The sequence below is a fragment of the Phocoena sinus genome, chromosome 7 (assembly GCF_008692025.1).
Source record: "Phocoena sinus isolate mPhoSin1 chromosome 7, mPhoSin1.pri, whole genome shotgun sequence".
Classification (NCBI taxonomy): domain Eukaryota; kingdom Metazoa; phylum Chordata; class Mammalia; order Artiodactyla; family Phocoenidae; genus Phocoena; species Phocoena sinus.
In genome coordinates, this window is record NC_045769.1 from 7,116,849 (window position 1) to 7,133,572 (window position 16,724).

At 47.7% G+C, this 16,724-nt stretch overlaps 1 protein-coding gene across 4 annotated transcripts in view; it reads left to right on the forward strand.

Annotated features, from left to right (window-relative positions):
• NGEF (neuronal guanine nucleotide exchange factor) overlaps window positions 1–16,724 on the forward strand; it is a 111,055-nt gene that overhangs the window by 68,814 nt on the left and 25,517 nt on the right. For 2 of the 4 annotated variants that reach the window (XM_032638474.1, XM_032638471.1), the window contains 2 exons: window positions 4,060–4,202; window positions 9,503–9,798. In XM_032638474.1, the coding sequence (XP_032494365.1) occupies window positions 4,151–4,202; window positions 9,503–9,798 (348 nt within the window). In that variant the 5' untranslated portion in view covers window positions 4,060–4,150. Of the gene's footprint in view, window positions 1–3,058; window positions 3,346–3,757; window positions 3,832–4,059; window positions 4,203–9,502; window positions 9,799–16,724 lie in introns of those variants that run through there. The other 2 variants (XM_032638472.1, XM_032638473.1) reach the window with 2 other exon arrangements.

Below are 16,724 nucleotides of genomic sequence, written 5' to 3' on the forward strand. Positions count from 1 at the left end.
GCAGTTCCTTAATCCACACAAGGTAGTCTTGACTTACTAGCACATGCTTCCAAAATCTGCCATTAGCCAGTCTTGTTATCTTGGGCTTATCATTTTAGCCCTCTGGTTCTGCTTCTTTTTCTGTAAAAGAAGAATTGGACCAGATCATTTCTAAGCTTCCTTCTGCTTCTAGCAATTCTCCCTCAGAATAAAGTAACATTTTATAAACATAAATGAGAACGCCTGAAGGCTGAGGTTGCTACATAAATAAGAATCCACTTTGTTTCCAATATTTACCTTTTATAACCCAAAGGAAGAAATAAAGAATCTTTAGATAAAATATATAAACTAACTAAAATGTTTTAGATAAAATATATAAAATAACTAAATATTTTTTTAAAAACATATCATTAATTCCTTAACAAATGCTTACAGAGCACGATGGACTAATCAAGTATAAATATTTGAAAATCTTCAGATAAAATATATCAAATAACTAAATACTTTTTTAGATAAAATATATAAAATAACTAAATATTTTTTAAAACATATCATTAATTCCTTAACAAATGCTTACAGAGCACCAACGATGGACTAATCAAGTATAAATATTTGAAATATTTACCTCTACTTTATTTTGTGAATGATTTAGGGCAAAATGTCAGTTAAATGGAGATTTTAATCATAGCCTGCCCAATAAGCACTAAGTAGGATTGAAAATAGAACATGGGGAATTTAGCTTAAGGTTACATGCCTTCAGAACACAGTGACTTTCTAAGCTGATTTTATAATTAGAAGGGTATTTTTAGCTTATTTTTCAATTGGAAGGTTTTATTATACTCATCTTAATACATGTAATTCACTTGAATATTTTCTGATTTTTAAAAAAAATGAGTCTTTTCTCCTCAGTGCAACCAAGTGTGAAAGTGACAGCTTCCACTTCGTGTTAGTCGAATTTCAAGGGCGGTGAAACCATGCAGAGCAGCAGGTCTTAGTGACTGCCCAACCAGTGCACCTCCTTGGACCGCGATGAAAGATGAGTGGGACACCAGGGTGCCCACCCTAGAGGAGCCCATGTCTTAGTGTAAGGATGGCCCTCTTCACAGGGAATTACAGTGCCAGGCAATGCCGCTGGTTATACAGGGTTAAGGGTCTGGTGGGGATGCTCCAGGGAGCCTCAACCAGTAACGGTGAGGATTTGGGGGGTAAGGTGGGCAGTTCTAGCCAAGGAAGATGGCAAGGAGTGGGGCACCTGGTAAAGAGCCCATTACAGAGGCAGAAGGTGGCCTTCGCCCACAGGGGATGGGACTCCAACAGAGGTTTTTAAGCAGGGGAGGGACAAAAGCCGACTCATAGGTTAAAAAGGAGACAGAGAGGATGGACAGAGAAAAGGACGGACAGAGGGAAGGAGAGGTCTAAATACCAAGGAGGGGACAGCTTTGAAAGCTTTTGGGGATCCAGGGGGCTCAGTGAGGCATTGACATGTGGGGTGACAGGAGGTACAGGAGCAGTTGAGGCTGTCCCTCACGTTCTGCCTGGCCTCCTGGTTGGCTGCTGGTGGTGGGGGGGATGTGAGTGTTTAGCAGACATCCAGGTGAAGGCTGCCAGTGAACAGATGAAAAGGTAGAGCTCAAGAGAGGGCTGTCCGGAGATACGCAGAATGAGTCAAGAAAGGAGTGGCTTGGGTTGGCAAGACAGAAGACCTGACGGTTGTCACGCAAATATTATGAGGCCTTAAGGGCAAGAGGAGACCAGACCTGCCCGTTCTGGCCCCTTGAGGGGAACGAGGGCTAAGAGGCAGCTTTAGGAACTGGTTTGCGTCAACCTGAGCACCGATGGAATGCGTAGGACGGCCGGCGTCGCCAGCTGAAGTCTGGGAAAGGGAGTTCCCCTCTTGGCAAAAAGGCCCCTTTCTAAGCTGCTTTCTCTCCTTTTCCACTCCAACTCTCCCTTTACAATTGCCGCGCTCTAGACGGCTGGCTAAGGAATGCATTAAAGCCAACCTACTAACTAGTAAGTGAACCCCTCGCAGCAGGAGTATTTGCATCGAAAAACGAGGAATTTGTTAATTTAAACAAATGCCCTGTGGGTAGACTGTGCAGGGGAAGGTGCCGAGAAGATTTTCCACTTCGGTCTGCACAACCCACCCCCCCAGGTACCCTCCGAAGAGCGGGAACTGGCTCTGGCCCGCAGAGGCAGGCCGCCGTCCCGGCACCCGGCACCCGGCACCGCCCAGGGGAGAGGGGAGCGGAGGGGCTGCCCTCAGAGAAGGCCACCGGGGAGGGCTCCAGTTCTCTTACTGGACTCGGAGTCGGATTTTGGAGTTGTCCCTCTAGATTTCCAAGTCACACGGGACCACTCACACTCCCCTCGACTCCAGTTTCCCATTTTTGCTTGCTCTCTGTATCCGGAAGCGAGTTGAACTAGCCAACACAAAGGTGCAGATTCCGAAAGTCATTGTGACAGGGCAGGGAAACCGGGTGGAGGCTTGGGGGCACTTTGTTTCTCCTCCACTCCCTCCCCTATACCCACCCCGTGCTGCTAGGACCTCGGGGTAGCCGGGGTCAGCCAGACTCGTCCGGGAGAGGCTTCCGCGGTGGCCCCCTCTCCATAGTCAGGTCAGGAGCGCATATCCTCGAGGGTCCCTCGAGGCTGGGCCCGGAGCGACAGAGGCGGGGGTCTCCGGGCGGGTCCCTGTGAAGGACCTCATAGGATGCGCGGGGTGGGCAAGGCGGAAGTTCGAGGGCGCGCCGGTCAGAGGGTCACCTCGCCCCTACCTTCCAAGTTCGCCCCGTGAGCTGGCGGCATGTGGCCAGACGGCAAGGAGGGGGCGGGAAGACGAAGGCGCAGCTCGCCGGCCCCCACCCATCCTGCCCTCCTCGTCTCCCCTGCCGGGGCAGAGCCGCGGCAGAGGAGGGAGGCGCGGACCTGGCCGGCGGTCCCGGGCAGCAGTCGGCGCCCGCGGGCCCTGGGTCGCACCCAAGGCCAGGCTCCCCCGCCCGGCTACCGCCGGGCCTCGCCCCCGCCGCGCGCGCCCCACCCGCCTCCCCCGTTGCCGTGGCAACGCCGGGAGCCTCCAGGCGCGCGCCGGGGCGCCTGCTGGAGCTCTTGGTAGCGGCGGCGGCGGCGGCGGCAGCTCAGGCTCCCGCTAAGCGCGCTGCGACCCTGCTCCGGAGACCGCTCGTCGCCCCCCGCCCGGCTCCGGGCCCCCAGCGCGGTCCCCGACCCGGCCCCAGAGCCTGGCTGGCTGCCGGCCCCCATGGAGCTGCTGGCCGCAGCCTTCAGCGCCGCCTGCGCCGTGGACCACGACAGCTCCACCTCGGAGAGCGACGCGCGCGACTCAGCGGCGGGACACCTCCCTGGCAGGTGAGGACGAGCGGCCGTCCCGACCCCTGCGCGCCACCACTGCGCGCCTGTGGCCCCAGCTTGCGTCCCTGGTCGGGGACGTCTACCCGAACTGCCTGTCCCGCGCCCCCCGCCCTGCGGGCCCCGCAGCCCCTCACTCCTCCCGCGGCCCCCATCGTGCCCGCAGGCCGCCTGAGGTCGGGGGGTGCTCCCCAGCCGGACCGCCGACACCCCTGTCCCTGCCCCGGACCGCCTCTCGCGCCCTCTCTCGGGAGCCCTGGGCGCACGCGTCCCGTTCGGTGGCCCCTCTCCGCGCTGCGTGGCCCTGGGACTGGAGGATCGCTACCCAAAGTGGGCCGGGGGCTGTGTGACAGCGAGCGGCACGGGGTGCGCAGCGAGCGCAGGGCCCCTGGCCGCTGGACCCGTCCGGGCGGCGGGGCGGCGCCGCGAAGAGGGCAGGACGCGCCAAGTTTCCGACGCCTGCCCGCGAGCTCCGAAAACATGAAGGTTTGGGCAGGCTGGTGTGGGAATGAATTACCCGGTCGCGCCCTGATGCGGTGACAAAAAGGGCCTGTGGGGCCTGCGTGGCAGGGAGCGGCGGCGGCCGCTCGGCCTGGACATCCTGGTCAGGGTCCATCTGGCCAGGGCCGCCTGTGCGGACGCCTCTCGCGAGCTGGCCGAGGTGTGTCGTTGCTTAAAAATAACCGGCTCCTGCCTCTCCTCTCTCTCTGGCAGCGAGTCGTCCTCCACCCTGGGAAATGAGGCCACACCCGAGGAGTGCCCGGCCCTCCCCGACAGCCCCACCACGCTCACCGAGGCCCTGCAGATGATCCACCCCATTCCCTCCGACTCCTGGAGGAACCTCATCGAACAAATAGGTGGGTGTCCCCAGCGGCGACGGGGCGTCACTGGGGGAAACGTTGGTTCCTGGTGGACTCTGAGGGCTCACCCTGCTTGTGGGATGCCCTTGCATTTCCCCTGGACAGATGTTTCTGACAAGGAAGGTTACTGACATATTTGGTTCTAAATGGTTCCAGAGGCAAAACTGCCGCGTTTTAATAGTGGCTGTATAATTGGGCTTTAGCAAATGCATTTCTTTCCTGCTCTCTTGGAGAGGTGTGCTTGCCCAGCTCTTTCCTGGGGAGGGCTCTCTGTCCTCTTGCGTCTTCTGCCAGAAAGTCCAGGGGTTAGGTGCTTATGGGCCATGCAGGAGGGGACGCTCCATGCGTCCCCCCGCCATCCCCACCCGGGGGCCTGGGGGAGACCTGTAAAGGGAGGGGACCCTGCAGAGGGGACTTGTGGAGACAGTCAGGCTGACTGGGGCAATTCAGGAAGGGGTGGCAGTGGCAGACTTTGCACAGGGGAAGGAAAGGTAAGTAGAAAGAAGCTGAGAGCCCCAGAGGCCCCCGGGTTAGGAAGGGAAGGCTGGCTCCACCTGCCTGTCCAGAGCATGGCCAGAAGTGCAGGGCATAGCCCGCGTGTCCAGCTCCTGCACAGCTGCAGTTGAAGCTCTGTGAAAGCAGAAAGTGGATTGAGAAGGCATCCCCAAAACCCGAGCACTCGCATTTAAAAGTCAAAGATTGCTGATGACATCAAACTAGCTCTCATCTTCATCACCAGCGGTGGCCACAAGTGGGTGGCGTGGGTTCTTCGGGAATGGTGCGGCCCAGAAATCTTTCTGTTCTTCACGGTTGTCAGAGCAGAAGTTTATTCGTTAAATTAAAATTTTGGCTTGAAAATTTTCTTTCCTAAATTCCTCCTTATTGTTCTCCATCCCAAACACTCAGACGGACATGAAGTGTCTCCAGTGGAAGTGGAGCTTCCATCGCCCCAGGAGACCCATGTTTAGGAGGCTTTTTGGGCAGGTTCCCTTTCCCCTGGCTGGGGTTTATTCTGGACTGAACCCTGGGAGGAGCTGAGCCCTTGCAAAGCTGAGGGTGGAGCACACAATGCATGCTCTTAAGCAGTGCTGACTCCAGGGGTATTGTTCCTAGTGGGCCCCCTGCGTGTGGGCTGGGTGGTGATGGTGGTGGCGGCTTTTCCCTTTGTTTGCTGGCGGAAATGGAGAGGGGCTGATCTGAGGACAAACACACCCGAAAATCCCTTTCTTCCACCTCTACCACATTGCCCTTTATGGGGAGGAGGGCCACCTCGGCCTTGGCGTGTGCTGGAAGCCTCGAATTCCACCCTCTAGAAAGGGATCCTCTGGCTGAGATCAATGTCAGGACCAGGAAGGAAATCGAGGTGGGAGTGGGGAGATCCGTGCCTCCTCTCACGGTGAGAGAGGCTCCCTTCTGCAGTGTGGGTGTGTGGAGACCTCCTTCCTGGAGAGCCCGTGGCATAAGCTCAAAGCTGGGAGTCGGGAGCTCTGAGCTCTGGTACCTGCTCATCCTGGCCCTCAGTTTCCTCATTTGGTAAACAGTAGAGACTGACATTCTGAGGCTTTTCTCCCCCTATCTCCTGGAGTAATGGTGACTATGTGTTTCTGACTCCTGGGCTGGATCCATGGTCAGTGCTCAACAGATGTACCGAATGACAGCACAGGACCGAGGCTGCCTTCTCCTCACATCCTTCATCACAGACTCGAGGCTTATGCCAAGCAGGTTGCTACAGGAGGCCAGCTGCTTTTAGCTCACCGAATGAAGTGAATTCTTTGCCGGGTATCAGGAAAGGACAACGCGTTCCTAAAGACACAGTGGAATTAAGGGGGAAGGAAAGTGGGAAGGCTATATGGGCATCTTGTAGACCACTGTGTTGAATTTTGCAGTGGCTCCCACCCAGGCAAGAACAGAATGATGCCAGGACTATGCATGATGTGGTATACAGCTGTCATTGTAGTTGGTGGTGGCCCTGAAGATCATAGACCCTGAGACCCTGTGATTGTGTGTGTGTGTGCTGTGGTTGTCTCTGGCACCTAACAACTGATTGGTGCATAGAAGGTGCTCACTAAAAATAAATGAATTCTCTGCCCTTTAGAAGTTTCTATCTGAAGGATTCAAAGAAAAAAATTATTCCCTTCCGAAGGTGAGATTTTGAAGGACTCCAGGAGCTTATCCTCCTTCTGCAGGGTAGCTCAGCCAACCTGATATAGATCATTTTAATTAGGAGAGATGGGAACTGAGCCTTCTAATTCTGCACGAATATAATACCAGGTGCCAGCTTTTACAGGTAAAATCAATTTTGATTACTGAATGTACAAAAGAGAAAATAGAAAAACATGATATATCAACAGTATATCTCTACTACAAAAATTTAATCAGATAACATAGCTCCTCAGGTAAGGCTAATAAAAATAAACAGGTCATGAAAATGGTTACACAGTGTGTCAGATAACTCTTCGTAATCATAGTAACTCCAGGAAAATGCGTGTTTAAATTCATATTCTGAAGACTTCAGAAAGAAGTATGAAGTTTTAAGAAAATGCTAAGATTACTTGTATTGGGAGTCTTTGGCTGAATGTAATAGAATATCCAGCGCCCCCCCCCCCAAAAAAAATGACCTTAAAGAATGAAAGTATTCTATCTCAGTTGACTCCAGGAATGAGGTAGGAAATTCTGCATTTGGTTCATTAAGTCAATCAACCACCTAGTTCCTTTCCCTCTACCATTCTCAGCATTTGGGCTTCATATCACAAGATGGCTGCCAGAGCTCCATGCATCACATCCTCAAGCAACCATGTATAAAAACAAAAACAAAAAAAAAGAGCAGTTTGTCTTCAGATGTCTCCTGGGGAGGGACATCTTTTTGAGAAGCCCTTCTTAAAGATGTAAGATGTCCCCTTAGTCTCTTTGGCCAGGTCATGTCACATGCTCATGTCTAAACCCAGCAGTGGCAAGGGGAAGGGAACCATCATGGTAGGCTTTGATCAGTCAGCATTCATCCACTTCCCTGAGCACAGACTAGGTCAGCACCCAGACAAAAGCCCTCCCTGCCAGCTGGGAAGAAGGGCTGTGAGGGGATAGAGGAGAGGCAGCCACAGTGTCTGCCACAATGTGATTTCAGAAATACTACTTTCAACCCAGCTACCCACAATGCTGATGTTTTTGTCTCATTTCAGCATATGTATCACATCATCATGTGAGATGTTGGAGATAGCATTTACCCATGATTTACCCATCATGCTGACCCATGATACACACGATGTGCCATGTAGCATGCATAAGCCAGATTTTTGAACTTTCAAAAAGATGCCAAATTGGTTAGATATTTTTGAGAAGCTTGGAAACTGCATTTTTAAAGGTGTTCAACTCAACAAATATGTGAGTACCTACTCTGTGGGAGACACTGTGCTAAGCTTTGAAAAGTGAATCCAAGTCAACTCGTGGAATCCTGGTTTCTTTAAACCTCCGTGAAAACAGTATCGGAATCACAGGAGATTAATTGGTTCGATGTTGGCAATAGTAATCATATCTTATGCTCATGACTGAACCGGTTTATGTAGTGACTTTAAACCTCTGTCTTTATAGATCTTCAATTTGGGTTGCATTTAGCATAGATTTAGATTTTCTTTTTCATTCCTTTGTCAGATTAACTCCATGTTGTAATCGCTGGATTGTAACGTAAAATCACAGGATATTTTTTTTTGAAGTAAATGTTATACTTAGCATAAAGCCTTTATAATCTAGCATTATAGAATGAAGGAATGAAGGAAGCCAACTAATTTAATCCACAAGGTGATTTATTGAGTTCCTGTTATTTATAAATTATGAATATAATTTATCCAGCCATTTTTCAGAATTTTGAAGATCGTCTGTTTTTTTCCTTCCTTTTTTGTACTGTTTAGATATATTTAACAATTAAAGAAGGAATAATAGCTAATGTTTGTACTGCATTGCATGAGAAAGTGCTTTACAAGTGGTACACTTATCCCTGTTAGAACTTTCCCGGGAAAGTCATCTTTGTTTTATAGATAGATATATCAAGGGGCCCAACAGCTTTCCCAGGCTCCAGACCAGTCCAGCTGCCCACTGGTTCTCTCCACCTGCATTCCCTTCAGGTGCACCTGGATCTCACCACCACCCCATTCCCCAGTCAGAGCCTCCTCCTATATTCCTCATCTCCTTGAACAGGGCCACCAGACCCCCTTGCCAACTGGTCACCCAGATATCGTTCATGACCCAGCACCAGCCAATCACCAGGACCTGTCTTCTACCTTATAACTGTCCCTGAATCATGCACATGGCCCCATCCCTCCACCACCACTGCAGTTCAGGCCTCCATCATCACTCCCTTAGAGAACTGGCATGGCCTCTTTCTTCCCATCCACGGGCCTCCTAAGATGTAGACCAGAGCTGTTTGCCTGAGGGGCTTCCCTTTTGCCCACAGGATAGACAAAACCCTTGGGGTGACCCTCCTCTCCTCCCAGCCTCATCGCCAGCAGGACCCCCCCCTCCTTCCTCTCCCCACCCAGCCCTGCTTCCCCTCTCCCTGGGCTGGGAGCCCCCTTGCCACTGAAGCTTTTCTGCTGCTCCTGGTGTGGAGAGACCAACCCTCTGCCCTGCAGCCAGGACATCCAAAATGAATTTTTCCCTGTGGAGATGCTACGTTTTTGCTGATTCCTCTGTACCCCCAAATCTCCTTGGAGACTTAGGCTGCATTTATTTCAGGTCAGGGAAGTAAGTCTGAAAGTGTGAAAGCAAAAAAGGAATGTTTCCCTTTTGAATCATAAGGTTGATGAAATATTGGCTTTTTCCTTCAAAATGAGAATTTACAGCTATTCGCATTTCACCAATGAATATACCTGAGTTTTAATATTGAAGCATTTAGGCTCTGAGAAGCATCCTATTGGGATACTGAAACATAACTGGGACATTTCCATCGACTCTGCACACATTGGTTATTAACACGTCAAATTCTGGATTCTTGTTGTCTGCTAAGTATGTGTGTGAAAAGCATATATTTTTGTGACTGGATTTTGAATCTGTTCAGGGATCTCTTCATTCTTTGTTGAAAAAAAAAAAAAACAACTCATGCACGCTGATCCTTCCCAAGAAATGAAGACAGTGGTAGTTTGTTCAGTGATAGAGCCTTTTCTGAGACCTGTGCGGTTCTGGCTTTCTTTGTATTTTCACAGGCAGAGCATCAGCCCTTGATAGGAGTCCAAAGCTTTGACTTAGTGATTCCAAAAGATCTTCCTCTGAAATCTTTTTCATGTCAATACAATTCCATTTGATTTCAGGGCTCCTGTATCAGGAATACCGAGATAAATCAACTCTCCAGGAAATTGAAACCAGGAGGCAACAGGACGCAGAAATCCAAGACAATGCTGATGGGTCCCCGGCCAGTGCGGAGACCCCGGAGGAGGATGAAGGGGAAGAGGAGGAGCCTGCAAGCCCACCGGAGAGGAAGGCTGTGCCCCAGATATGCCTGCTCAGTAACCCGCACTCGAGATTCAACCTCTGGCAGGATCTCCCGGAGATTCGGAGCAGCGGGGTGCTGGACATCCTCCAGCCGGAGGAGATCAGGCTGCAGGAGGTAATGGGCTGCCCTAGGGTGGGAGCATCCGATCAGAACGTACAGGGGTTTTAACCAATGTGGGTGAGCCTTCTTCTGAGGGGTGAGACTCCCTGGCTGGTTTACCAGAGGAATTACTTGCAGGGTACATCCATCCAGAACATGCAGGAAAATTCACAGGCACCAAAAAGTACCCAGTTACCTTCTAGGATAGCTCAACCCCAGTACTTAGTGTTCTCCTCATTGCTGTTGCGTCAGATAGTAAGATTGCGTTCTCTAAACCTTTAGGTGTTATCGTGGGGGCATTGCCATGGTACGCGTGAACGCTGATGCAGTAGGTGATGCTGAACTCACTGTGACGGTGAACTAACGAGTCATCTGTGCTTTACTTTTCACACACAGTCTTATCCCACATCTTCATTTTGTAGTCGCTTGAAGCTTGGGTGGGGCTCTGAAAGAAAGCCCTTGGCACCCTCCTGAAACGGTGTGGGAATCTGGGACTTGTGTCTCTCCCACTTCATCCGATGGTCCAGGTAGACTGCCCGTCAGTTAGGCTGAGGTAAGATCACGGAGTCACCTAATAGTTTGTTGCTAGCGAGGAGAAATAAAACATGAATGGCAATAGAAATGAGTAGCTAAGAAGTCTAGCTAAGTGTTCATTTTAGTTGAACCAAGATTGTCCGGGTATAGAGGGGAAATCTGTGGTACAGAGAGACAAGTTGGTCAATAGCAAGGGCAGAGACTGGGGGCGAGAAATGGTGACCCTGCAGGTGTGTGTCATCGTGAAAGTTAAAAGGTGGGTGCAGAGGGAAAAAGTGAAGAGATGTTTTTTTTTAACTTGTTCAGTCCAATTCCATCCTCTCTATCCTCTCACGCTCCCTCTCGCCCTCAACCTCCACTCCCCTCCACTCACGTGTTCCTTCAAGCCATGCTTGAACTTGTTCCTATGCAGTCCCGACTCCAGATGTCCTGTCCTTCTTTAACTCTTTGTTCTCCTGCACGAGATTCTATAGAAAGTCAAAACTGCAGGTCGTGTGCACAGGTAATGACCAAGACTGAGACTAGTTCCCGACGAGGGTTATCTAACACTGACTCGGTTGGTACGATACCTTTGCTCTTCTAGAAGGCTTGATAGCACTTGACTTTTAAAGGGCCACCGAGGTTCACTGTGTCCTGCCCCGCAGACTCAGGAGGGATGGGTTTAACCTCTGACATCACGTGTGACTTGCAAGCGGTGATTTGTAAAGGATGCCACAGTTTTTTAATGAAACTTCTGATGTCAGTAGTGTCTAGTCATCCTGATGGGACTTATCCCAGCTTCTCACAAAGATACTGGTGAGGGGATGTAAAGAACCACGCACCCCACCAGAAGTGAAGATGCATGGTCGGGGGGATCTCCAAGAGGCAGGTGGAACTGGACTGAGGAATGCCACTGAAAGCAACCATGTGGAAGGTGCTGAAAGCCACAGAGAAATCCCCCCACAGGTGGCTGTCCACCAGCCACTGACAGAGCCATCACCCCTAACTTTTTGCTTTTTTTTAATCATCCCTAACTTTTTTCCTTCCAGTTTTATTAAGATATAACTGACACACAACACTGTATAAGTTTCACGTGTACAGCATAATGACTTGACTTCCATGCATCGTGAAATGACCACAAGAAGTGTAGTGAACATCCACCATTTTGTATAGATACAACATTAAAGAAATGGAGAATTTTTTTTTCCTTATGATGAGAACTCAGGATTTACTCTCTTCCATATGTAACATATATATACCAGCAAACTTAATTATATTTATCGTGTTGTACATTACATCTTATAACTGGAAGTTTGTACCTTCTAACTGCCTTCATTTAATTCCCCCTCCCCCTCCCCCTTCCCCACCCCACTGCGCCCCACAGCCTGATCTCCTCTTCTGAGTTTGCTTTTCGTTTTTAAAGTATAATTGACCTACAACACTATGTTAGTTCCTGTTATACAACGTAGTGATTTGGTATTTCTGTACATTTCAAAATGGTCACCTAAACGTTTTGATTAAGTCTAGTTACAATATGCCACCATACAAAGGTATTGCATAGGTATTGACTGTATCCCCACACTGTACATTTCATACCTGTGACTCATTTATTTTGCAACTGGAAATTTCTACCTCTTACGATCCCTCACCTATTTCTTTCCTTCCCTACCCTCCTCCCCTCTAGCAATCAGCTATTTGTTTTCTGTATCTATTTCTGTTCTGTTTGTTCGTTTTGTTTTTTAGATTCCACATATAAGTGAATCTTTTATACCTGCAAATATAATATTTGTCTTTCTCTGTCTGACTTTTTTCACTTAGCATAATACCCTCTAGGTCCATCCATGTTGTCTCAAATGGCAAGATTTTATTCTTTTTTATGAATGAGTAATATTCCATAGTATATATATACACCATATCTTCTTTATCCATTCATCTATTGATGGGCACATAAGTTGTTTCCATATCTTAGCTATTGTAAACAATGCTGCAGTGAACATAGAGGTGCAAATATCTTTTTTTTTTTTTTTTTTGTGGTACACGGGCCTCTCACTGCTGTGGCCTCTCCCACTGCGGAGCACAGGCTCCGGACGCGCAGGCTCAGTGGCCATGGCTCACGGGCCCAGCCGCTCCATGGCATGTGAGATCTTCCCAGACCAGGGCACAAGCCCGTGTCCCCTGCATCGGCAGGCGGACCCTCAACCACTGCGCCACCAGGGAAGCCCGCAAATATCTTTTGACTTAGTGTTTTCATTCTCTTCAGATAAATACCCAGGAGTGGAATTTCTGGATCATATGATACTTCTATTATTAATTTTTGAGGAATCTCTATACTGTTTTCCATATTGGCTGCACCAACTTACAATCCCACCAAGAGTGCATGAGGGTTCCCTTTTCTCCACGCCCTCACCAGCACTTATTACTTGTTGTCTTTTTGATAGTAACCATTCTGACAGGTGAGAGGTGGTGTCTCATTGTGGCTTTGATTTGCGTTTCCCTGATGATTAGTGACGTTGAGCATCCTTTCATGTGGTGTTGGTCAGCTGTATGTCTTCTTTGGACAAATGTCTATTCAGATCCTCTGCCCATTTTTTAATCGAGTTCGTTTTTTGATATTGACTTGTATGAGTTCTTTGTATATTTTAGATATTAACCCCTTACCAGATACATCATTTGCACATATCTTCTCCCTTTCGGTAGGTGGCCTTTTCATGTTGTTGATAGCTTCCTTCTTTGTGCAAAAGCTTTTTAGTTTGATATTGTCCCATTTGTTTACTTTTGCTTTTGTTTCCCTCGCACTATCCCTAACTTTGACTTTCATATAAAAGGGATTATACAATGGTATTTCGCACTTGGCTTTTTTCACGCAATATTACCACCATGGGGCCTTTTTTATAGTCCTCAAAATAAGGAAAAGTGTCTAGTTTCTCGAGGAATACTTGTTTATTTTTTTACCTTGGTAATTAGAGAAATAAATAATTTGGAAAGCTTAGAGATAAACCCCAGTAGAACTTAAAGCATGGTATAAACCTTCTCCAACAACAAGCCAAAAGCAGAGAAAGCAGGGATCTTGTAATAAAAGGAAAGCAAACAGTAAAGAAGCACAAAAAACAAATAGCATAAAATAAGGTGGCAGGGACTTCCGTGGTGGTCCAGTGGCTAAGACTCCAAGCTCTCAATGCCGGGGGCCTGGGTTTGATCCCTGGTCAGGGAACTAGATCCCAAATGCCACAACCAAGAGCTGGCGCAGCTAAATAAATTAATTAAATAAATAAATATTAAAAATAAAATAAGGTGGCAGAGTTCATAGCAAATGTATCTGTTATAACCACAAATGTAAATTGCTTAAATCCTCCACTGAAAGGCAGAAATTATCCAACTGATTAGAAAACTAAACCCATGACATTATCATACAGATTACAATTCAGGGCAAGAAAAGTTACCAAAGGGAACAGTGAATCATTTTGTATTGTTAAAGTTTATCACTTTATTTTTCAAAGTTTAAAATTAAATAAGCTACTCATTAATACATTTTCATTATTTAAAAACATGCAAACAATGCATGCTTTTGGAGGCCTTTTCTTGGCTCCTGGGTTCTCACTGGAGGACCAGCTGTGTTCACTTTCTCTCTCCTGGTAAATTACAGTCATAAAGCCCGGTGGGATTTTGGACTTTAGACGCTTGTGAAGACTCTTAAGTGCAAAATCCTTGTAGATCTTTATGATGTTTTCCTCCATATTTTACACTTGTTTATTCAAGAGTAGTTTGATTTTGCTTTTGGTTTTTAGCAACTTGCCTTTAACTGACCTCTTAGAGCTTTCAGCTTACTTTTCATAAAAACAACTCTCTTTGCACTGAAAAGTCTTTAGTTTTTATCAAGTAAGGACGTAATTGCAGAGCAAGTACGACTGGCTTGCATAAGTTTAAGGACAAACACGGGGCTCACCGGTGGGGAGAGAAGTGTGCGGGTGGCAGGTGGCGGGCAGCCTGTGCCCGGCTCTCAGCAGGTCTTTGCAGGGCTTTGCAGGGAAGCAGTGCACGTGACCCCGGGCACATGGGTCATGTGGAGCTGGGTTAGGAGAGCTTCTGTGTGCCTGCATCTTCACGCCTGTGGGAGACCACAGCCATAGGATAGGTGCCCGGAAGTGGAATTGTCGGTGAAAAGTGAAGTGCGTTTTCAATGGTGGTGGATACCACCAGATCGCCATTCAAAAAGGCAGTTCAAATTTCACACTACGGCAGTGCGAGAGAGGCCATTTTCACACACCCTCCTAACCCCGTTAGCAAACTTCTTGATTTTTGCTCTAATCTGTTGGATGAAAAATCATATCTTGTTTTAACCTGCCTGTCCCTGATGACATAAATTGAGCATCTCTTCATATGCTTATTGGCTGTTTCCATTTCTTTTTCTATGAATTGCCTGTTCTTATCCTTTGCCCATTTTTCTATGAGGTTATTTATGTTTGTCTTCTTGCTTGATAGCATCTTCTTACATATTACCGATATGATTTGTTTATATGTTTCAAATGTTTTCTCCCACAGTAAAAACATAGGGAGGTGATGTAGCACAGAATTTATGCACACGGGCACAGGAGCCCAACCCCCTGGGTTTGAATCCCAGTTCTGCTACTTCTTAGCTGAGTGACTTTGGGCAAGTCACTTGACTTCTCTGTGCCTCTGCTTCCTTATCTGTAACATTGAGCTCATACACAGGGTTGTGAAGATCAAATGAGTTAGTACAGGTAAAGAGCTGGCAACAGGCTGACAGTCTTCAACAAAAAGTTGTATCTTTTTCCACTTAAAAACTTTTCTCATTTTATAGAAATCTGTCAATCTCTTTACTTATTTAAACCTGATCTTCTGGATGTTGTGTTGTACGATTAGGAAGGCCGTTCCCAAGAGGTGCACTTTGCAATGAAAAGATAACTGTGATGAAGTATCTTGATACGGAAGCCAAACAGAACAGTCTGTCAGAGACATGAGCAGAAGCTGTGGCACACGCTGTACTGTTTCTGTAGGATGGGACATGACAGGGATATAAGGAATCTGAAAACAATGATGCGGTTGACTGAAAATCTTTTCACTGATCTTTGTACTCCCTAAAGCTGCACTGCCCACTTTGGTAGCCCCCTGCCACACGTGGCTCTCGAGCGCTTGACATGTGGCTAGTCCTAATTGAGGTGCACTGTGTGTAAAATACACACCAAATTTTGCAGATTTAGTACAAGGAAAAAGAAAGTAAGCTATCTTATTAATAATTTTTATATTAGACGTTGACATAATATTCTGGATATATTGGATTATATAAGATATATTAAAATTTCCTCATTTCTTTTTACCTTTCTTTAATGTGGTCACTAGAAAATTTAAAACTGTATGTGAGGGCTTCCCTGGTGGTGCAGTGGTTGAGGGTCCGCTTGCCGATGCAGGGGACACGGGTTCGTGCCCCGGTCCGGGAAGATCCCACATGCCACGGAGCGGCTGGGCCCGTGAGCCATGGCCGCTGAGCCTGCGCGTCCGGAGCCTGCGCTCCGCAACGGGAGAGGCCACAACAGTGAGAGGCCCGCGTACCGCAAAAAAAAAAAAAAAAGAAAGATAACAGGAAAACCTCCAAGCACTTGGAAATCAAGCAGCACATTTCTGTGGAATCCCTGAGTCAAAGAGAAAGTCTCCAGGGAAGTTGGAAATAAACCGCCCCTCTTCATGGATGATATGACTGTACACATAGATAATCTCAAGGAATCTACAAAAATTCTTAGAACTAATAATAATAATAATACACACCGGCTAAAAATAACTTAAAGTACAATACCAAGTGCTGGTGTGGATGTGGAGTAACTGGAGCTCTCATGCGTTGCTGGTGGGATTACAAAACGGTACAGCTGCTCTGGAGAACTGTTGGCAGTTTCTCATAAAGTGAAACGTACACTTACCTGCAGCCCAGCAATCCCAGTCCTGGGTACTTACCTAGAGCAGTGTCTCCACAGCACCACTGCTGACATTTGGGCTGGATCATCCTTTGTTGGGGGATGCTGTCCTGTGCATTACAGGTTTAGCAGCATCCTTGGCCTCTGCTACCAGATGCCTGTAGCACCCCTACTCCCAGTCGTGATAACCAAAAATGTCTCTAGACCTCGCTGAATATCATGCAGGTAGCAAAAATAGTTCGTGGTTGAGAACCACTGCCCCAAGGAAACAAAAACCTATGTTCCCACAGAAACCTGTGCATGAATGTTTATAGCAGGTCTGTTCATAATTGCCCAAAACTGGTAACAACCCAAATGTCCTTTAACAGATAGATAGATAAACAAACTCTGGAACATTTGTACAATGGCACACCACTCAGTAAGAAAAAGAAATGAACTATTGATACACACAACTCAGATGAATCTCAGAGGCATTTTGCTGAGTGAAAGAGATCAGAAAGTGAT